Below are 24254 nucleotides of genomic sequence, written 5' to 3' on the forward strand. Positions count from 1 at the left end.
TTACAAATGATAAACCAGCTCATGTGTATTTTTATAACTCTATCAATGTTAGCTAGATATATTGCTGGCTTCCATGACTGCAGCGTGCCATGTTTGCCCGTTAACTTGTTTTAAATCTGGCGACACTAGGTATCGAAATACTATTGAGGTGGCCGCCTAGTAATTCTCTATGCAGGAAAAACCCTGGTACTTAGAACTTTCTCTTTCTTTTGATTTCACCAAACAGACACCTTTTAAATAACCTGAAATGTTTTATTGTTTTGAGTTTCATGAACTTAAATTGTCCATTTGAACTTAAAGATGCTCAGTAGCCTTTCAATCTGCGCTACCAGTGTTGCAATTGTAGATGGGTGTAGATGCAGAGACTATAGGGCATTTTTGTCATGCAGCTCTGTAGATTTGCACTGAACGGAGTTGGTGAAACTAAACATTTCTCCAAAAAGCTTCGGTTTGCTATAACAATGAAAAATTATGTAGGCTATTGGACATTTCTCGTTCAATAAAATACAATTACAAAATTGCATTACGTGTGTTGTGCACTCAAAAAAGAAAAACATTCACTATTGTCAGTTTCGCTGAATCCTACCTTGTTCATTTTACAAAAAAAAAAACACGTAACCAAGTGAACTTAAATTAACTTTTAAATGGTTTCAATGCTTTCAAGCTTTACTTAATCCATTTGTGTTGTACAACATACATTTGTTTTTTTTGTGGTTAACTGATACTGGACAGGAAATATCTTGCTCCAAGCATGCTTTGCGTGGCTAGTGACATAGAGAGAAAATGTTAAAGGGATAGTTCACAACAAAATTAAAATTCAGTCATTGTTTACTCACCCCTGTGCTATTTGACTTACTTTCCTTTTTCTTAACACAAAGGGAGAAATTGAGAAAAAGTGTTGTGCTTAGTGATGTCATTCAATGGCAGTTTATGGTGACCACCTCTTTAAGTTTTAAAAGGATGCAAAAGTATAATTCAGAAGTCTATTAAATTATTCAATGAGACTCATGAATTTTATGAAAGCAAATTATACGTTTTGTGAGAAACAAACCAAAATCGAATGTATTATTTATTGAAACTGTTGACCAACCGTTGATCTCCTGTGTGTGTGTTCATGAGACTGCACGAGACCAGTAGTTGAGTCCCCCTTGCAACATGGGGCGTTCAAGCGCCTAAAAACTGGTCCATACAAGCCAAAGAACCAAACTTACTAAATATGTTTGATGAGTTTGTAGTCAGAGAATAGATGCATTTCTATGCATCTATTATAAACATATTAGGCTGGGTATAAAAATGCAGGTTTTCTCCGACAACATACACATCATAAGACATATTTAGTAAGTTCAGATCTCTGGTTTGTGTGCAGCTGTGTTGTGTTGATGTTTCAACACAACACAACACAACAGCTTGAACACCTCATGTCATGAGGGGGTGGCTGCGTGAACTGCAGCTCTCGTGCAGTCTCATGAACGAGCAGAGGAGATCAACAGTCAGTCAACAATTTCACAAAATAATACATTAGATTTCGGTTTGTTTCTCACTGAAGCTCATCGTATGCTTTAATAACAATCATGAGTCTTGTGGAATAATATATTAGACTTCTGAATTATAATTTTGCATCCTTTTGAAGCTTGAAGACGTGGTCACCATAAACTGTCATTGTATAACTTCAATGAGCACAAACTGTTTTCATTTTTGGGTGAACTATCCCTTTAAAATGAAGTGTTATGATTAATGTTTGTGTGTTTGTGTGTGTGTTATGAGATTTAAAAGAGTTTCTGTTAAGTTGGGGTTTTGGGGGTTACTATAAAGTTGAATATTGGAGCTTGAGCTTACATTGAAGACTTTCAAATGCACTTCATTGCTTTACTCGTTGAGCAACTGCTACGCTGATCAAATCATAGTGTTTTCCATTAGCAAGCATTTATCATGCTAGCATTCACTTTACTAGCTAGTTTATTTAATTATTAGGTTCACTTATGTCTAATTTAGTTGGGTTTACTCAATCCAAGTAAGTCCCTCTAAGTTTTTAAATTGAGATTGCAAGGTAATTTTAATATAAGAAAACTTATTTCAAATACATGAAACACATGAAACCACTGTGCATGATTGAATCATGAGTTCAGTCAGAGTTAAATTTAAAGTTAAGTGCCATCAAAATGTATGAGTTAGCTTAAACAATACTTTAAGTTAACATGCCTGTGTAGTACAAAATCTGACCAATTTAAACTTTAATTTTATTAACTTAAAAAATGTACGTAACTGATAACCAATGTTTTTTGTTTAGATTTTTTTTTAGTTCTGCTGTTGTGCCTGTGTTAGGACATCTGCTACACACTTCAAATTCAAAGGGTAGATTATCAGGAGACAGCAACAAAACATTGAATTTCCCTTAAAGACACACCCACCTGCTGGTGTTGCCAATTGGAGGATGGAGACATGGCCCATTTGTTTTGGTGGTGTGTTGAGATCCAGGAATTTTGGTTGAAAGTTCAGAGTTTTGTGTGAAAAGTGTTGGGCACTCTGGTTTCGTTTTGACCCAGACTCTGCATTTTGGGCATTGGGGCATTCATCGATGTGGGGAATAAACACATAAAAAATTGGGTTCTGACCAGTGTAATGATCACCAGGCAAATTATTTAAGGGGATGGAGGTCGGCTGGGGCACCCCATTTCAGGAGTGGTGCACGGAGATGGGGAGGGTGGCGGCTTTTGAGGAAGTGTCATTTAGAAGACTCTGACTACGTAACTTAGATTTGTTTGTTGGGATATGGGGCAACTATTTGGAGTTTTTAGAGGGCTCTCGGGGTGGGGCAGTGGATAGAGAGGTAGATCTGATTATTATATGTATGTATATATATATATATATATATATATATATATGTGTATATATATATATATATATATATATATATATATATATATATATATATATATATATATATATATATATATGTTTTTGTTTGTTTGCTTTGTTTGTGTATCTACTCAAGTGTGACCACAGGAATGTTTGTTGAGGGTCAGGTCGGGGTTGGGGATTGGGAGAGGTAATTGTTGGGTTTAAATGTTGAGTCTATGTATATGTGTTTTGCTTTTTTTTATTTACTGTATGAGTTAATACAAAATGTTAATTACATAAAAACACAAAAGCATCGACTTTCCTAAACACTACTTTCAGTGCAAGAACAAGAAATGTGAAAGGCAGATGCTTCAATGGTGTGATAAAAAGATCAAAACAGAGCCAAATTGTGGGTGTATTTTTGTGTGCATGGATGCCCGTATCTTAAAGCCAACATGAAACCACATTTGCAACCCATTTTACTTCCATTGTCTGATATATTTTTGAGCGATTTTATCCAGTGGAATTGATTGGATCAGAATGGGTTGAAAATTAAGAGGGATTCATGACATCAACAGAAAAAGTTATTATGGTCTCATTAAAGATTACAAAAATGCTTTTTTTTTTCTTTCTCACAATTATTCCAAGCATGTGCATTAAATTAATATTCAGATTTCAATTCTAGTTCATCTTTAAAAAAAGCAAAAATCTGTGTTACAGTGAGGCAATTACAATCGAAGTGAATGGGGTAAATCAGTAAATATTAAAATAATTGCCGTTTCAAAAGGTATGGCCACAAGACATAAAAAAAAATATGATGTTAACATGACTATAGAGTGGAGGAGGGCGGGGCCGGGCTGGAACAACGCAGGCCCGGTCCCAATCAGCCTGTTGGAGGTGCGCGAGGGATAAAGGCGACAGTTCGAGAGAGAGAATGACAGGCAGCTGCTCTGAGTGTTTGTATTTTTCGTTTATTTCTTTATTAAACTATTATTTATATTGTCAAGCCGGTTCTCACCTCCTCCTTTCCCTTAAACCCCTTTACACTGGTGCCGAAAGCCGGGAAGGAGGAGGGATGCCCGTCGTGGAGTCCTCGACACTGCAGTCCACCCAGGGGAGTTCCGCTGCCATCCGCCAGGTGACTGAGTAGCCCGACCGCCCGGACACAGAGAATGGCCACCGTCTGCGGGGCGAGTGGGAACTGAACTCCCCGACAACCTGGAGCGAAAGGGCCACTGCCAGGGACGGAGGAGTGACCTGCCGTTCCCCAGAAACTCAGAGGCGTCGAGAAGACCGCTGTCTGCGAGGGAAGGAAGGAAGCGACTCCCCGACCATCTGGAGCGGTAGGGCCGCTGCCAGGGGCAGAGGAGTGTTCCCACGGGTCACCGAGAACGCAGAGGGGCGTTCTGTCCACTGGGGGTCGGTCTGACTCCAGTCCGCCTGAGGAGGAGCGGCTGCCGTCTGCCTGAGAGGGTGGAGGAGTGATCGGGGACCATGCGATGGCGCATCAGAGAACCGGTGAGAGAGTTTTTTTCCCTCTCTCTCACCTCTCTATCTGTCGCTCCGTGTTGGCCTTTTCCCTCGCCTATTTGTATTTATTTTATTGTATTTTTTGCCCTCCTGACTCCTCCCAGGTTGAGCAAGGCAGGGATGAACCACCGGTAGATGGGGCGCAAGGCATGCCTTATAAAATTATAAGCTTCACATTTCTACCTTTAAACCCTCCAAAAATGGGCCTCATTCACTTCTGTTGTAAGTGCCTCACTGTAACCCAGATTGTTTTCTTTTTTTTAAAGTAATAAAAAAAGAGGGACTAGTCCCAAACATTATGCCACAAATGCTGTCAACTGAGCAGTGTTTGCAGAATAAAACTTGTATTCAACTCAGAATATTACTTTAAGAAAGTCAATCTTATATTAGTGCAGAATTTTAAATGTTTGTTAATAAATGTACAGAATAACTTTTCTTAGTTTAAAATTTTTGCAAAATCCTAAAACATTGTTTATTTCTTTATTAAATAAAATGTGATATCCCAGATTTTCAATGTGGACTAATGTATGTATATATATATATATATAAATTATAGGCATGGTTGTCTGATATATACAGCCGATATTTCATATTAATGCCAGCAGCTAGTAGCAGGTGTCTGGAATATGTGGGTGGTCTACAGGGCAAACCCACCATGTGAAGACTATAGACATTTATAATCTAACAACACTGAATCAGTTGGCACAGTACAGATGTTGGGAAGGTTGCAGCAGAAAGCCACTCGAATTTCTTTAAAGGTCACCTGCATGTGGACAAATGGACTTTACATGTAGAGACACATGTACCGCCCATGTTTCCATAGAACATAAGCCAATGCAACGTACTTTCTAATGCTTCAAATGACTTCTAAATGTATTCTGTTAACAACATGCAGATGTCCACACTGACAACCGCTTTTATGCTCAGGTAAGTGACATATTGGGCAATTATAACTAATAAAAGGTGCATTAACAGCTTTAAAATGCATTAGCAATAAGCATCAGTCTTCATTATAGCACATCTGCTCATTAGATGGGATGAACAGATGAAATCATCATTTAGACACTCCTTCAGATAAGAAAAGAAATGGATGAGTCAGTGGAGACACTTCATGGTTATTCTTTGAATAATTGTTCTCCATGTTCTTACACCTCCCAACTAGTAATGGGGACTGTAATTGCAAAAAGTGGCATGTCTACAATGATGATATTGCATTCCTTTTTCCATATATTTTTGACAAACTAGCAGCTAAATTATGAAACCCCTGCAATACACAACGCTTGAGCAAAATCCAAAAGCTCCATAAGAAGTGTCTGATAGGATACAGAGACATCGGGTTTTGTGTGATTTACCTGATGGTGGGTCGGCCGAGGCCCCGTCACAAACTGATGGAGGAGGGATCAAGTAGAGGTCATCGGGATTGAGAAAGGAGAAAAAGAAGAAGGGAGAAAGTGATTTACCTTGAATTACTTTAGTAGTCATTCAGGTTAGTAGTGAAGCAGGTTAGTAACTCTCAATCAATAAGGTGGAATCAGCATTGAAATAGCACTACACATTGAGTATTTAAATAGTCAAAGTCATTGTCATTCTTTTCCACGCAAACACATGTAAATAAGGCTCATTATAGACAGCCTGATGCAATAAACATAGCAATATTACCACCTGAGGAAAGCAGGCTTTAAACTGCATTTTATATAAAAAAAGAGATGTTTGTGTATACATTTTAGCCACTGTATATGCTAAAAAACAATGATTTGATCAACTTTACAGCTAAAATAATACATGAAATTTGTTAGTATTTGGTAGCATTGCCTTTAAATGGCTCAACTTGGGAATTTTGGCCCATTCCTCCAGACAGAACTGGTGTAACCGAGTCAAGTTTGTTGGCCTCCTTGCTCGCACATACTTTTTCAGTTCTGCCCTGAAGAATTGGATTGAGGTCAGGGCTTTGTGATGGCCACTCTAAAACCTTGACTTTTTTGTCCTTAAGCTATTTTGCCACAAATTTGGAGGTATTGCTTGGGGTCATTGTCCACTTGGAAGACCCATTTGTGAACAAACTTTAACTTCCTGGCTGATGTCTTGAGATGTTGCTTCAATATATCCATATCATTTTCCTTCCCCATGATGCCATCTATTTAGTGAAGTGCACCAGTCCCTCCTGCTGCAAAGCACCCCCACAACATGATGCTACCACCCCCCATGCTTCACGGTTGAGATGGTGTTCTTCTGCTTGTAAGCCTCACCCTTTTTCCTCCAAACATACAGATGGTCTTTTATGGCCAAACAGTTACATTTTGTTTCATCAGACCAGTGGACATTTCTCCAAAAAGAAAGATCTTTGTCCCCATGTGCACCTGCAAACTGTAGTCTGGCTTTTTATGGTGGTTTTGGAGCATTGGCTTCTTCCTTGCTGAGCACCCTTTCAGGTTATGTTGATATAGGACTCTTTTTTACTGTGGATATAGATACTTGTCTACCTGTTTCCAGTATCTTCGCAAGGTCCTTTGCTGTTTTTCTGGGATTGATTTGCACTTTTTTCACCAAACTACGTTCATCTCTAGGAGACAGAATGCGTCTCCTTCCTGAGCGGTATGATGGCTGCGTGGTCCCATCATGTTTGTACTTGCATACTATTGTTTCTACAGATGAATGTGGTACCTTCAGGCATTTGGAATTTGTTCCCATGGATGAACCAGACATGTGGAGGTCCGCAGTTTTTTTTTCTGATGTCTTGGCTGAAACCTTCTTTTGATTTTCCCATGTCAAGCAAAGAGGCACTGAGTTTGACGGTAGGAATTCAAATATATCCACAGGTACACCTCCAATTCAGTACACCTCCTATCTGAAGCTAATTGCCTAAGGCTTGACACAATTTTCCGGAATTTTCCAAGCTGCTTAAAGGAACAGTTGACTTGGTGCATGTAAACTTCTGACCCACTGAAATTGTGATATAGTCAATTAAAAGTGAAACAATCTATCTGTAAACAATTTTTCGAAAGATTACTTGTGTGGTGCACAAAGTTGATGTCCTAAACGATTTGTCAAAACGATATATATATATATATATATATATATATATGTACTACATGGTCTACTTTTTTGTCCTTTTTGAAGCCAGGCAGTACACATCCAATTTCAATATATATAAAAAGAACAGTGTGAATGTTCTGTCTGACATTTCCTTTTGTGTTTCACAGAATAAGAAGAAAACCATATTCAAATAGAACAACATGGGGGTGAGTAAATGAAGATACAATTTTCAATTTAGAGTTAACTTTCACTTTAATGTGCATGGGAGGGGTGCAGGGCTTACCGGCCGAGTCTGTGGCTGTACGTTCATTGGCTGCGTCTGTGGCGAGAACACCAGTGAGGTGGAGCCTGCATTCGGAGCTGGGTTATATGGAGGCTAAGGAAGGGACAGGATAAGAGAAAGAGAGTGAAGAAAAGGTTATATGTGGAACCAAGTAACAATGGCTCTATTCCAAAAAATAGTGAGCTGCTTTTCTGTCTACTGCATACAAGGGCTGGGCGATGAAAAGTGTTAACCGCTTAAGATTTTACTATATCGTGTATATTGTATATATGTAAATATCTATGGGTGTATATATCAATGGGCTTGGCAATCGACCAAATAGTGGCCTGCGAAGTGGACTTCCCATGATATTTAGTGATATTGCAATCCGAAGGGAGCAATTATGTACGGTACTCACTCCAAACAACATAGGGAATATGGCTACATTGATACATCACTTTACAGGAAATGTACCCATCAGTCAAGTTTAATGATGTAGTTTGGCTAAAATAAATTAACAAAAGGGGTTCAAGATGCTGGCACTTTTATTCAGTTACATTTACCTGAGGTGTGCTTTCTATGCAGTTGTGCGCAAAAGTAAAGCACACGAGATGCGAACGTTACATCCATCATCATGACAATTAGCCATTAACAGTTAAGAAGACTCACATGATATTACAGAATGACAAAACTATACATATATATATATATGTATAGTTTTATACATATAAAATGTATAAAACATTTTTTTTTTTTTTCTCCCCTTTTTTTCCACAGTTTGAAATGTCCAATTCCCAATGCACTCTAAGTCCTCGTGGTGGCGTAGTGACTCGCCTCAATCCAGGTGGTGGAGGACAAATCCCAGCTGCCTCTGCGTCTGAGACCGTCAACCCACGCATCTTATCACGTGGCTTGTTGAGTGCATTACAGCAGAGACAAAGTGCGTGTGGAGGCTTCACGCTATTTTCCACTGCATCCATGCACAACTCACCATGCGCCCCACCGAGAGCAAGAACCACATCATAGCGACCACGAAGAGGTTACCCCATGTGACTCTACCCTCCCTAGCAACCGGGCCAATTTGGTTGCATAGGAGACCTGGCTGGAGTCACTCAGAATTCCCTGGATTCAAACTCGTGACTCCAGGGGTGGTAGTCAGTATCTTTCATTGCTGAGCTACCCAGGCCCCAATTTTTTTATATTAAACAGCAACAGTCATTTAACTTAAGGGCTAAAAGTGGAGAACCTCTGTATATTAATTGAAATATATAACAATACATTTTTACATACACATGTATTATATAAATGTATATACAGTATATGTATGCACATTACATTTATATGCATTTACACGAGTTTATTATGTCATCTTACTTGAAACTTCAACAGATATCCTGTGCTCAGTGAGTAGGGATCAGTGAACACTGTGTAGGGACCCTGCGAATCGGAACGCAGCTTGAGACTAAGAGAAGTAAAGAAACATGGAGAAAGACATCTCCACAGAACACATAGAATGGGACGACTCCCGAACAAGTCAAGAAAATGAAGAGGAGCTTGTTATTAAAACAGGAGCGACATCTGAGGTGTGGACATGGTTTGGGTTCACAAAAGCCAAAACCGAGCTGAAACATGTAATCCGTAAACTGCAGTGTGACGATAATCACTCGCGCTAAAACAAACAATCTTTTTTACCACCTCAAAATGAAGCACGAAAAATAATATTATGGAAGCCAAAAGATGTGCTCCACATTCATTTGGTCAAAAAAATCTTTGCAAGAAATGTTTATATTAATATGATATTTATAACGGAAAATGGTTTTAAAATATGTTTGGAATTTTTGTTTTTACTTGGGTATTATTTTCTTTGCTGCTTTGCTTTGAGAAGATCTTGAGTTTCTTGAGGAAAGTTGATCATGGTCAAATGAATGATGCACTGGTCAAATTTACTAATAGAATCTGTTTCAATGGGGGGGTGGGGGATATCAAAATAGATAAAGAAATCTAGCTTTCTGATAACAGATGCAATGGAATTAATCCCTTTGACAACTTTTATTGTCTTTTTTTGTCTCCTATTTGTCTTTTTGTCAATAAAAAACGAAAGTTGATAATAATAATAATAATAATAATAATAATAATAATAATATTGGTCAACAACATATCGGACTGAAACGTGTCATATTGTAAAATTGATCATTATGGTAATGCAGGGTTTTTCCTGCATAGAGAATTACTAGGCAGACGATTTCATGCCGCCTCCGGCTGTATACAAAACTCTGGTGGGTGTCTTCATGGAAAACACTAACAAGTGTTGCACTCGGTGGATTGTCATTTGTAACTGCAAATCTCTGCAATAATTATTTAAAAAAATTCAGTTGTCGAATAGTCGCTTGATGTTATTTAACATAACTTTATAATCATATAAAAATATAATGATGACACGCAAGATGAGAGGAACGCTGCAGCTCGAGTGTCTGATAGAAACACAGATCACAGCTTGGTGATATATCTTTATTTCATCCTTAATTAAAGTTCATATAATATGGGAGCGTGACAGGTAAATAAACACAAACTCCAAAACTGTCATTCTCTGTGCGGTCAGAGCCGCTTTAACTAGTTGCGGAAGAGACCCAATCTGAGCGGGAGTCGAGACAGGGAGAGACTTAAAGTTCAGCCAGCTGATGCGCCCTCTAACATGGAGACGCTCATCTCTTACCCCTGCTGTCTGCAGCTCGCAATGTCATCATCATGAGATCATTGTGATAAGATTCAATCTTGTGTGAAAAATAACAATAAAATGACAACAACAATAAAATATGTGTGTGTGTATATATATATATATATATATATATATATATATTGCTTGTGGATCGACAAGATTGACAAATGCTTATCAATAATACTCTTACGGCTAAAAATGTTTACAGTGTTCAGTGACTAAAATGTCAATATGACTAAATGTTACTAAAATGTCAACAGTTTTCATTTACTAAAACTATATTAAAATGCCCAGACTTTGTCAACTAAAACTTGACTAAAATAAAAATAGGATGAGGTTGACTAAATATGATGAAATCTAAAAAGAACATTTGACACAGGACTAAGACTAAATAAAAAAACAGATGACAAAATTAACACTATTATTCAGTTGCCAGGTCATTAGGAGTGTATTAATGCAAAGTCAACATTTACGTGTTCTTAATGTTACTTTTTTTTTAGCAGTATGATACCACCTCTGCCTCATTATGAGCCAGGAAAAACCCTGTAATGTTGATATAAAAGCATTTAAACTTGTATTTAACTTATATATTTCTGGAAATCTATACAAGTAGTAGTTTTCATTTATAATCTAATAGTCATTGATATAATTCAATGACTAGATTATCCAAAAATAGGTATTACAATATAGTTATTTAATATTTAAACCTATTTTTATTGTTTTCCAAGAAAAATGTAACCATATTGTGATATTTATTATTGTTGTGGTATAAAATTACTCATTTTGTGATATAAGATTTTGGTCATATCACCCACCCTTACTGCATACATAGGCAGCATCCTAACTCAAATGGAACCTCATAAGTGACTAATTTGGAGTGCTCTACATAGGCAACTCCTTCAATCATATAAGTATTGCCGGTCACGTGTATTGGTTCCACTGCAATTACTTGCAAGTATATAAAACAGTGTATATTAAAGTGTTTATTAAAGAGAGTACAGTATATATATATATATATATACATATACACACACACACACACACACACACACACACACACGTCTAAAATGTATTTGTGTTTGGATCACTACAGCACCTGTGTCAGCTGGAATTTAAAAAAGCAACACTGTTCCTTCAGGCTTGTGGTAACCGTGGTGACGAGAACGGTGCAAAAATCACTTATATCACAAAACAGTGTTGTGCATACTCAGTATTGCGCATCTGCGTGTCAAAACATCAATGTCTTACATACAGAGTTTAACGTGTGGGGTGTCAAATGATGTGCTGTAGTGTTTAAGTTGGTGTTTGTCAAATAAGCTGACCTAGAAACACATGGCAACAATTATTTCGATGTTCCATATTTTTCTCATATCTTAAAATGCTAATATGTCAACTATAAGTAAGTCTCCTAGGTTGATTAAGTAGGTTGATTTCCCAGAAAAGTGCAAAAGACTGTGGCTTTACTTTGGAAAAATCTAAATAAGACAGACAGATGAAGGTGCTGCCATGATGATGTTGGCACACAAGTGTACTCACCCCTCCACCTGTCTCCCAGCCCTTGAGGAAGCGGTACGATGGGGCAGCAGAGACAGATACCTGAGAGAGGGCTGGGGACGTGCCGTGGCCAGGAGGGGTGCCCGCCAGGTTTGGGTGGGTTTTGCTGAGGTTGTAAGGAGAGCCGGGGTGTCTGGATACCTGTGGGATGGACATATATACAAGGTTTTGTGTTTTATCCAGATTTGTTAAATGATTTTAAAATATATTCAAATTGCACTTCACACAAAACTGCTTGAACACACCTAATCTCTGATTAATATGCTGAGTTTAAAGACATTTGTATGTTTTCTCTGGGGCTTAAAGTAAAAAATGTCATGTGGTGTAACTGTAACAGAGTTATATAATAAAAAAATAAAATACTACAAAAGGTGAAACTCTTGACAAGAGTCGTGCAGACTAATCTTTTATTATTATTTGTTAAAATAATTTTGTCAACCAAATTAAAAATAATGTTGCGTAACCAACTGGCAGGTAACCATTTAAAGAAGTAAAAAAAAGAAATAAATCAAATTATAATGTCATCATTTAATATCAATATTTAGACATTTTTATAAAAACAAACATTTCATTCAGGTCATTTGGTGTGAGCCTGAAAAAAATGTGGGACTATTTTTTACTCAAAAACATTTATTTGTAAAAAAGATTTTTCACTTTGAAAAATATGTTTGAAAACTTTTTGGAAATTAATTATTAAGTTGGTATTTTAATATATATATATATATATATATATATAAAATTATCCAGAATTTTAGGTTTTGGTTCATCACTATTAGCTATCATTTCATTTAGAAGGCATTCATGCAGGAAATAAGCATTGTTAAAGAGAGACTGAGAGAACCGGTAGAGACACAGACAAGAGAGGAGGAAACAGAGTCACAGAGAAACACTGGCAAGAGTCCAGAGGATTTTCAAGCAGGCTCTTGTGGAATTAGTACTCGTGCGATACTTAAGATCAGAGAGAACAGTAGAGAGTGCAGATGAAAAAAGAAGATAAAAGAGAGAGGAGTTGTTTAAATCATGGCAGGTGCATACATCTCCTTTTCATTCACTGTTGTGAAGCATCTATCACAACACTTCGTACTGCAAAGACCAGGCCCTACCTATAAATGGTGGCATCACACAACAGAGGGAAAATTTGGTGTGTGCTGGTGAGTGAGTGTGTGTGTGTTCACTCACACTGTAGACTGCAGTCACCCCAGAGTGGGCAGGAAACATGCGTTCCTCCAGTGACAGCAGCCCTCCAGGGATCCTGGAAAGGGTCATGTTAGGGAAGTCTGGCAATTAGGGCTTGCAACAGATGGGAAAGTTCAACCCACCAACCAAAACTAAGTAGGTCTAAAACATTAAATATTAGACACAAAAACATCCAACATTCTATTTCACAATTTCAAACATTTAGGTCATTTAGTGAGAATGATGCAACTTCCTTCACACCAATTAAAATGACTGTCAACTTAATCCAGTGATTTGCATTTGGGGAGAAATTTTGTCCCTCTTTCCCAAAATGTCCTATTCCCCCTTTCAGTACATACTGTACCTCCTCCAGCCAGGAAGGTGTCAGCCAGAAATCCTGACATGGAATTCCAGACATATTAGAAACGGATCTGTGCATCGTTAAACCCAAATTGTGCTCTAACACTTTCAACAAATGTTAAAAATTAGCAGCAAAATTCCTCACATTCCACAATGAGAAGTTTAAACGTAACAATGCGTTTTCAAATGAAATTTAATTAGTGTGGACGTGGCCTAAACCGTATGTACCTCTTTCCAGTCTGTTGCTCCATTCTGTGATTTTTAATGATGAAAAATAAGCAGAGCTTGCAACTGGCGAGTTATTAAAAGTGAAGTGTGTAACATCTAAGCCACTAGCATCACAAAAAAAAAAAAAACTGCAAAAATTATGACCGTTTTCCAACAGGCCTTTAGTTGAGCAAACAGATATTCTCAACCCAAACTAACACCATTAGTTGAGCCAATGTTGCTGTGGCGGGCTAGACGGGACGCTCAAACGAACAAACAAACAAACAATGTTTTAATAGCACCAGTGTTTAGACTTTTCTGGGAACTTCAGCTACAAATGGCACACTTACAGTTGTCCCTGCATATTAAAGGGATAGAGCTCCCAAAACTGAAAATTATCTCATCATTACTCACCAAAACACATTTGAAAAAAAAATAATAATAATATATATATATATATATATATATATATATATATATATATATATATATATATATATTTTTTTCTTTCTTTTTTTCTTTTTTAAATCTCAGCTCAGTAGGTCCTTAAAATGCAAGTAGATGGTGACCTACATTTGAAGCTCCAAAAATCCCAAACAGTCAGAATAAACATCATCCATACGACTCCATCTGTTAAATGAATGTCTTCTAAAGCGATACGATCAGTTTTGGTGCAAAAAAATATCAATTAAGTACTTCTTAACTATAAACCAAGGCTTCGGGTAAGCTTCACGCGAGTGCGGAGATCACGTGGTGTCTCGTGTGATGTATTCGAGTTGCCATGATACGGACGTAATCTCACGTTCTCCACTCGGTTGAGACATCCAGGATAAGCACACAAACGCACCATTGTGAGTAAATAAACAGATAAATACAAATCTAAACCAAAACCAACCATGCTAGAGAACAGCATACCTCCTATTCACTTGTAAACAGCGCTGCTCTTCTGGCTGTGTCGCACATGTGTCAGTTCTCAGGTTTCTCACGTGCCAACGCGATTACGCCACACACGCATACTACTGCTGATCAGAAGCGATGGATTATAGTTGAAAGTGTCTTAAGTATCTTTTTCGCACCAAAAGCGATCGTGTTGCTTTAGAAGACCGCTGGAATCGTATGGATGATGTTTCTGCTGACTGTCTGCATATTGTTTTTGGAGCTTCAAAAGTCTGATCAGCATCCGCTTGCATTTTAAGGACCCACTGAGCAAAGATATTTTTCTAATTTTCTTCAAATGTGTTCTAGTGAAGAAAGAAAGTCAAACACACTTGCATCATGAGAGTGTGTAAATGATGAGAGAATTTTCATTTTTGGGTGAACTATCCCTTAGTTCACCCAAAAATGAAAATGTTCTCATTATTCACCCTCATGTCATCCCAGATGAGTATGACTTTCTTTCTTCTGTTAAACACAAACAAAGATTTCTCAGCTATGCAGGTCCATACATCCAAGTGAATGGTGACCAAAATTTTGAAGCACCAGAAAGCACATAAAGGCAGCATAAAGTGATCCATAAGACTCCAGAGGTTTAATCCATGTCTTCTGAAGAGATCCATTTGATTTGGAATGAGAAAAGATGAAAATGTAACTCAAACTCAGCAGCCTCCATGGCGATCATGATTTCAAGCTCTATTACCCTAAGCACTACTTTAAGCACTAGGAAGTTTAATCAACCTTGAAATCATGATAAAAAAATATATTTTATATTTTGATCTTTTCTCACCCAAGAATTTATAGATCACTTCAGAAGACATAGATTAAACCACTGGAGTCTTATGGGCCTTTATGTGCCTTTTGGAGCTTCAAAGTTCTGGCCACCATTCACTTTCATTGAATGGACCAACAGAGTAGAGATATTCTTCTAAAAGTCATACACATCTGGGACGGCATGAGGGTGAGTAAATGACCAGATAATTTTAATTTTTCTTTAAAGGGCTAGTTGACCCAAAAATAAAAATGCTGTCATTATTACTCATGTTGTTTCAGATCTGTATTTGGACTACTTTTTTTATTCTGTGGAGCACAAAATGAGATTAGGTTAGACAAAATATTAGGGACTGAAATCCTGAAGACTTCCATTGCATCTTTTTTCCAAATAATAAAAGCGAATGGTGACTGAGGCAAACATTCTAAAAGTCATACAGGTTTGGAACAACATGAGGGTGAGTAAATGAAGACAGAATTTTAATTTTTGGGTGACCTATCCCTTTAAGATGAGATAAAAGTACTCCCTTTATTTTAAAACTCCCATGAACTTCACGTGACATCTCTTTGGTTTTACCTACCGCAGATCATATAAAGTAAGTTTAAAATCCTGGAAACTTTCACACAACACTTAAAGTCAGCCAGTCTTCCCTAAAGGAAGTCCTCCAGCAGGGTCAGAGAGCTTATAAAGACTGCTGTGCTCTTATACCTGTCTGAAGTATTCTGTGACAAGAACGGGCCACTCAGAACAGACCTAAATGTTATACACAAATAACAAAAAAAGACGGATGGAAGAGAAAAGAAGGCAGGAACCTGTTCTGACAGTTATGTCATCTGTGTCGGTAACCGAGAGATGAGTTGATCACATGGTTTCAGGGAAAATGGAGGTCCGGCTTTGCTGCTTCATGTGTTTCATGCACTCATGGACACTTTTTAGTCTTTAAGTGAAATCTTGCCCCCTGATTCACTCTCTCTCTCTCCCTCCCACTCTACCCCTCTGCCAACCCAAACTCTGAGAAAAAAAATTTGGCTGATGATTAATTGGCAAACAAATAATTGTGATTATAATGATTAATTGTCTATTTCAGTGCTTTCACAATTAATTGTGATATATATTGTAATTTCTTAAGGTGCATGTGTGATTCATACACCCTAAGAAGTCATAACTGCGATCAGACGATTATTTTATAATCACGACAGCTCTAAATTGTAAACACGTATGTTTACATATAGTGGCTGTACTTTTGAAACGGTGAGTTTTTTAACATTTACAGATTGGCCCCAATCACTTCCATTGTAAATGCCTTACTGTAACCATGATTTTAGTTTTATCGAAATAAGTCAAAATAATTTATTTCAAACAACCGACCAACTAGTAAATTATGAATTTTTTTATTTTTGCACATCCCTAAATATAATTGTTTTTAAATGAATTAATAATTAAATCAAGGTATTTTTCCAAAATAAATATGCATGTATCTGTTTCCCCCAAAGCAAAATCAAAATCCTGTAGGAAACACTAATTACAGTTGTGCGTTGGATTTCTGTAACCCACTGAAATTAAGCAACATCTATATCTTTTATTCTCTCATTTTTAAAACTCGGACATATTCTTGAGGTACTGAGATAATTATTCTTCAGCATCTCCTTTGAAAATGTCCTATTAGTGCCACGGTCTTCCTGTTTAATACAGAGTAGAGCAAATACAGAGTATAGTAAAGGGATGAGACCAAAACTCTGTAGCCTTAAACTTTCATATTAGCTTCCTGTAAATCCAATTACACACCATATGGACAGGGGAGGTGTTTTCACTGTAAATATAGCCGTCATTGTTTTTTGGCAGATCAAATCATGCGTATCAGGATAAATAGACTGTAAACTGCGCCTAGAAGAACTACAGCTGAGGGAGATACAGACCATAAAAAAGATTTATCCCTTGCTACACGAACCTCCACAAAGGTCAGACTATGCTATATAGAGCAATATGATCACCAGGACTAGATCTTCGCCTCTTGGGAAGGTACAGACTGCAAGAACCAGTTACGCTCTTCAGTAAAAACACGTGTTTTCAGAGTCATGCAACAACCATGTCTTCACTGATAACATCTTATCACCTGGCCAAGGTGCAGAGCTGACTTTGAAATTGAAGACCTGAACTATAGAGCTATAAACAGTATATATAAATATAACATCTATATATAAATACTCCGAGCTGTTTGATGAATATGCAAGCTGTGAATATATAACATTTATGAAATGCAGTTTATCCACACTGAAGATACTGCAGCAATAAACCCTAACCTAACCTAGCCTAACCCTAACACACAAACTTTGACTGATCAGGATAGAAATGTCAATGTCAAAAGTACAGCCTAAATATAATAAGAAAATAATAATAAATGTAATAAAGTTTCATTAAAATATAACGAGTGCAAAGAGGTCAATTTAATTCTATTTCGAAAGAATAACATTATTTAAATGACCAGGGGGTACTTTGAGTAAATCATTTAGGTCAAAAGGGGTTCAGCTGACAAAAAAGTTTGGGAACCCCTGACCTAGGCGATTGTTGGCAGGCAGTGGGATGCCTCACATTATGAATGCTAAGCAGCGCTGCCATTGTCTAAGGGGTGCGCCAGCAGTCGCATGTGTTACCCATCGCTCTGGCAACCATTCCCTCTAACACCCCAATGCCCCCTCTCCCTTACACACTCACACACACAAGCTCTTAGAGTAGCATCATTACCAAAGGCACCGCCCCCAAAAGGAATACTGTCCAATAGAAAGAGAACTGAAGTGAATTTGCACAATGAAGCAACACAAGGGAGGAAGGGAGTACAATTGCTATTTATGCAATAACAAACATTCTACAACTGAAAGACACTGATATGCATCAAATGATGTAATCAGCATAATCCAACCTAAGCGTAACCATGTGTGCAACACAATAGTTCATTTCAAAAGCCACATGTTTTTGTGGAGGTTTGTGGATGCCGTTAATCACAGCTGAATCGTCTAGGCTAAAATGATACGATTTTCAATTGCAATGCAATAACAAATTATTCTGAAATCAATTTGGGAACTAGATAGGTAAAGCTTGTCAAGACAAACTTTGATGTTGGCTTGAAAGTTTAAACTAGCTTTAAAAGTTTTAAGTTTGATGGTTATACAGACAGACAGCTAGCAGCTAGAAACTGCAGTTTGAACAAAGTCTTTATAGCAAGTCAGTCCACTGTCTGCCATCTTTGGAACGCTCCCAGAAGGCTATTTCCAGTCATGCCAGTAGCTCCCTTCTAATTAAATGGGGGAACACAGAAAAAAAAAATGGTTGGTAAAGATTACGATCAAGGAACATATTTCAAATCAGCAGTCAAATCTGACAAAGCTAGTATCATAAATTATGCTTCTTTACCTCAGATTACGCTAAAAAAACGACATTTTCCCAGATTGTATAGCTAATGCATATGCGTGTTCACGAGATGATTGACAGGCGATGTCTGCATCTAAAAGGTGATTGGCTATTTTACCTGTAAGGTGGGACTTCCTTTCTACACCTGTTGACCTTTAGGCGCTAGCGCCTCGTGGTTGGGCGTTCCAATTTCTTCTATTAATTTTAATAGAAGTGACCCGTATCTGCTAAATAGTCTCTCTTTTGAATTAATGAGCATTCCGATGACCCATTTGAACATTCCTTCAATGTAAAGGCATTTTCACACTTGGTTCGTTTCAGGGGTCCGAGTGCAGTTCGCAGAATATTTTACCCATATGTGAACACTCCAAACGATCTCAGCCTACTTTAAAGCAAACTGTGCCAAGATCATCTCAGGTTCTGAGTACGGTTCTCTTGCAGTCTTTGGTTTGGTTCACTAATAACATGCATTGTGAAAAGAGCTCCAGGCTCATTTGATTTTCCCATTCGCATAATGCCAAACATGTGTGGCCCAGACAGGTTACCGTACTCAGGAAATGGCACGGGAGAGATGTGAGGAGCTGCTTGCTCGGTTTCTATGGAGATGACAGCATGAGGAGCATATTAAACTACCATAAACTTCATATGAAACAAACTCAAAGGTCTATGGTTAGTTTTATGAGCAAATGAAGGTTCTATAGTTTAACTGGACACCTTGAAAGCCACATGAAAGTTAAGAAACGATGACAGGAATACTTATTGTATTCTATGAATGGAATGTTGTCTATGTTGTCAGTAGATTAAACATAAATTGTGATTAATCTTATTGTTTGGCATTAATAAGACTAATCAACATGATTTCAATGTTGAATTTTGTCTTTAAATCCAGCATTTTTTTAAATATAAAAATACAATACTGTGGTGGTGTGGTGTGGTGTGGTGAAGTACTGGTTTTAGAAAGGAGAGCAAGATCAGGAGATGAGAATGGTAAGGATCTTCAGGATAATCACCTGAACAATGATTGTCTCTAACAGCTGTTTGTCAATGGAGTGAAAGTGGAGATGGCTTTAAAAGCGAGCCAGACACTAGTCAGAGGGGAAGAGTTATGAGACCTGAGTTGGAGAAAGATTGTATTGTTTTATGTCTTCTGAAAAGCATAGATTCTGAGTGTGACCCCCCAAAAAATACAGATTGAGCTGGATTCGCAGTCTCCCGCTTCCTCCTTTTCTGTGAACATTTGCTAATCTAGTGGCGAAACCCGGGATTAAGGAAGGAAGAAGGCCACCATGGATCTCTCACCTCTGGAGGACATGGTCAAGACCATAGCCAGCATCCACCAGACACAGCATCAGGCCCTCCTCGAGCTGTTATCGAAACAGGAGCAGTGAATCATTGCACTTCTCCAGGCCCAAGTGGAGGACCGGTAAATGTTCAAGAGCTTGCTACACCAGGAGGGTTCTGCTAATCAAGATGGGCCCCTAGATGATCCGGAGGCCTTCTTGGAGCTCTTTGAGCAGACAGCGGGGACATGCAGATGGCCGAGCACCCAATGGATGGACCAGTTTATTCCACTGCTGTCTAGGGAAGCCCAAGTGGCGGCGCAGAAGTTACCAGTGGAGAACATCCTGGTGTACGCTGACTTGAGAAAAGCCATCCTGCAACAGGTCGGCAGGACAACCGATAAGCAGCACCAACGCTTTCGCTCCCTGACCATTGGTGAGTACAGCAGATCATTCGCCTTCGCCCAACAGCTCTAGAACGTGTGCCGGAGGTGGTTGCTGGCTGAGCAATGTGACGACGAAGCTGTCATTGATCTGGTGGTACTGGGGCAGTTCATCTATTGACTTCCGAGAGGGACAGTGGGTCCAGTGCCACCACTTCAAATGGCCATCCAGTTGGAAGAGGACCACATGGCAGCATATTCGGGAGCCTGCAAGCCCCTTCTCTCTCTCTCTCTCTCTCTCACTCTCTCATTCTCCTGTCTTCCCTCCTCCCCTGCTTTCCATCCTTTTCCTCCTTCCCAGAAGGAGAGCCTCCCATACCAGCTCCTTGACTCTGGTCGGGTGCGGGCGTGGAGCCTGGGCCGGTCTGTTGGAGCTGCGGGGAGCCCAGGCATTTACGGAACCAATGCCTGGTGATGGAGTTGGGACATTGGTCCGGGTACCCGATGCACAGCAGGCCGCACCCAATCAAGCTGAGATGTACCGCATACCTGTGAGTATTAAGGGGGGTACACACCAGGCCTTGTTGGATTCAGGTTGCAGCCAAACCTCCATCCATCAATGCCTGGTTCAAGATGAAGCTTTGGGTGCTAGTCACAAGGTGAATGTAAGGTGTGTGCATGGGGATATCCACGATTATCCTGTAGTGACTGTGATAATTCATTTTCGGTGACAAAAGTATATGTCGAGGCTGCAGATAGATTGCACCTCACCCATCTGTTAATTTTGGGCATGAATTGGCCAGCGTTCTCCACATTATTAAGTGTGGTTTGTGCGGTTGTGTCCTGTAACAGAGCATTTCAGTGTTGGACTGATGATGTGCTGGCTGGGGAGGCGGAGCTGGGCCCATCTACGTCAGTCCCACATCAGGATTAAGTAAGGGAGGGGTAAGACTCGGATTTCCCTCTGGAACTGACGCAAGACGAGACTTTTTGACACGTCTTCAACTAAGTGAGAGTGGTTGATGGTCACCATCTTCAGCCAGACATTGCACTCGCCTATCCATATTTTTCTATCATAAATGACAGATTGTATTGAGTGACACAGGACACTCAGACAAAGGAAGATACGACCCAGTTATAGATACCAAAGAACCGTCAGGAAATGTTACTCCAGGCGGCTCATTATAATCTGATGGTAGGTCACTTATGGCAGGAAAAGACACTGAAATATCTAATGGTCCATTTCTATTGGCCAGCAATTAACAGGGATGTTTGCAGTTTGTGTGCGGCATGCCGTGAGTGTCAGCTGGTTTAATCTGCCGGCCACCCCAAGAGCGCTTTTGCGCCCACTTCCTTTGATCGAGTTCCCTTCGACAGAATTGGCATGCACCTCGTCGGCCCATTAGAGCTGACGACAAGCGGGCATTGCTTTGTGTTGGTTCTGGTGGACTATGCAACATAGGGAAGCCGTGCCTTTGCACAACATCTCAGCACATAGTGTTGTGAAGGCACTCTTCAAAATGATCTCCAGAGTGGGGATTCCAAAAGAAATCCTGAATGATCAAAGCACTACTTTTATGTCATGTACACTATGGAAGCTGAATGAATCATTGGGCATTAAATCTATTCACACAAGTGTGTACCACCCGCAAACAGACAGCTTGGTCAAACGGTTTAATAAAACCCTGAAAAACATGATTCGTAAGTTTGTGAACAAATTGGGATAAGTGGCTTGAACCCCTGTTATTTGCAGTGCGAGAGGTCTCGCAAGCCTCCATGAGGTTCATCCTACTTTAATTATTGTATTGGCGTAAGCCTCGCGGGTCTTAGATGTCGTGAGGAAAATTGGGAGGAGGGCTTTAAACAGCAAAAACTGAATTCAATACATTCTTGACCTGAGAGCAAAACTCCACACATTGGGGCAACTATCACAGCTGAATTTGCTACAGGCTCAAGAACGTCAGACCCAGCTGTATAACAGGGGAGTTCGGCTGCAGATGGCTCCGCGGCCTGAGTCAGTCGATGGGGGTATTTGATTGTGGTGGCATGGTTAAGCGCGGTTTGTGAATGGAGACCGAGATCAGGAGATGAGAATGGTAAGGATCATCACCTGGCAATGATTGTCTCTAACAGCTGTTTGTCATTTCAGTGAGAGTGGAGACGGGCTTTAAAAGCAAGCCAGTCAGAGGGGAAGTTACGAGAGTGTAGTTTCTGAGTGTGACCGCTGAAAAGCATAAATATTGAGTTTAAAGGAAATAAAAAGATATAGTTTGAGTTGGATTCGCCATTCCTCCTTTTCTGTGAACATTTGTTAAAAATGCATTCAGTTCTGTTGCATTACTTTTCTCTTTTAATGTATAAAACAATATGTAATATCACACAATTACATAATATTGATGCCAAAGATCAATAAAATATGTTTTATTGAACACAGACACCATAGACACAGTTTATATTATCTTATACAAGTTAATATATACAGTAGAGCTATTTGTACTCTTAACATTAAATATAGCACTAATAATAAAAATTATAATCAATAATCAATTTAACTTGTTTTCAACTAGGGAATATCCCTTTGATTTTGGACTCTAGCTGTGGTCGACTTATATTTCTGGTTACTATGTGCAAAATCAGAGCATGCAGAAGGCAACTGAGGTGAGTAAACGGTAACATCCTAACCAGTTATCACATGTGAATATCCATGTTTACAAAAATAGAGGACTGGTTTGCCTCTTCGTGTACCATTTCCCTGTTGTTTTATATGCAAAGAAAATGTTATGGCAACTGCGGTTTTAAAGAGAAGTTCACTTTGCAAAAGAGGATAGCTGAGGAAGTCAGACACATCAAGTTGGTATCAGTTTTACTCCACTATATACTTGTCGGAAGCACACAGATATAATATTAGAGTCAGTTCAAAGCATCAAGCAATGCCTTCCGCACAGAGCTCATGTAAATATATTTGCTTGACTATATTTGCAACAGAATAAACTAACACTGTGTTAACCTCACCTAATAATGCCTCAGACTTGCAGAAATTCTCTAGAGCTCACGAGGGTGACCCAGATTTGCAGTATACACAATTGATTAAACAGCCTTTACTGGACTGATTCCTCAATGTCACATCAAATCAGGCAGGGATTCCTATCATACAATTATCTTGATCCAAACTAGTGTTCAAAGCATTCACGTGACATGTGATTAACTAGACAACCAGACAAGAGCACTGTAGTCTCGTAACCATTCTTGAAAATGTCTTGAGTTTAGAGATGACAGTAAAACAGATTGAAATGTGGATAGTGTTGCATATGGAGGACCAAACCTGCAACAATAATAAATAAATAAATAAATGTAATTATAAAAAAAATAACTAAAGGAATAAATGTCTTGATAAAACAAATATAATTAGTTTTTAATTAAATGTATTCCTGAATTTATTATTGTATGACTTTATTATTTTCTATATTTATTTTTAACTTATTTTTTATTTATTCATTTATTTTGCATTGTTTTAAATTTTTTTATTTATGTGTTCATTTCTTTTTTAGATTTATTTATTCCCACATATATTTATATATTCCCATACATATTTATTTATTTATACATGTATTTATTTTTACTTTTCTGTGTGCAGCATGGAAATGAGGGAGGCGGTCCTTGCGTAGCTCCAGTGCATCATTGGTTGAGAGCTCAATAGTACTTATCGGAAGCAGATGGACGTCCCACCTTAGCACCCTCGCACAGATTTAGAATATGCAGGGAAAGTTTTGCAGAGAGTCTAACAATCCAGGATGTGCTTCGACAT

At 38.6% G+C, this 24254-nt stretch overlaps 1 protein-coding gene across 1 annotated transcript in view; it reads right to left on the minus strand.

The window, feature by feature from the left end:
* Positions 1-24254, minus strand: part of LOC127632780 (eukaryotic translation initiation factor 4 gamma 3-like) — an 82240-nt gene that overhangs the window by 52970 nt on the left and 5016 nt on the right. Inside the window, exons 2-5 of the mRNA XM_052111544.1 lie at positions 13113-13185; positions 11916-12074; positions 7685-7777; positions 5721-5753 (exon numbers count right to left, since the gene is read on the minus strand). Coding sequence (XP_051967504.1) covers positions 5721-5753; positions 7685-7777; positions 11916-12074; positions 13113-13185 — 358 coding nt within the window. The remainder of the gene's footprint in view (positions 1-5720; positions 5754-7684; positions 7778-11915; positions 12075-13112; positions 13186-24254) is intronic.

This window comes from Xyrauchen texanus, chromosome 39 (genome assembly GCF_025860055.1).
Source record: "Xyrauchen texanus isolate HMW12.3.18 chromosome 39, RBS_HiC_50CHRs, whole genome shotgun sequence".
Lineage (NCBI taxonomy): Eukaryota > Metazoa > Chordata > Actinopteri > Cypriniformes > Catostomidae > Xyrauchen > Xyrauchen texanus.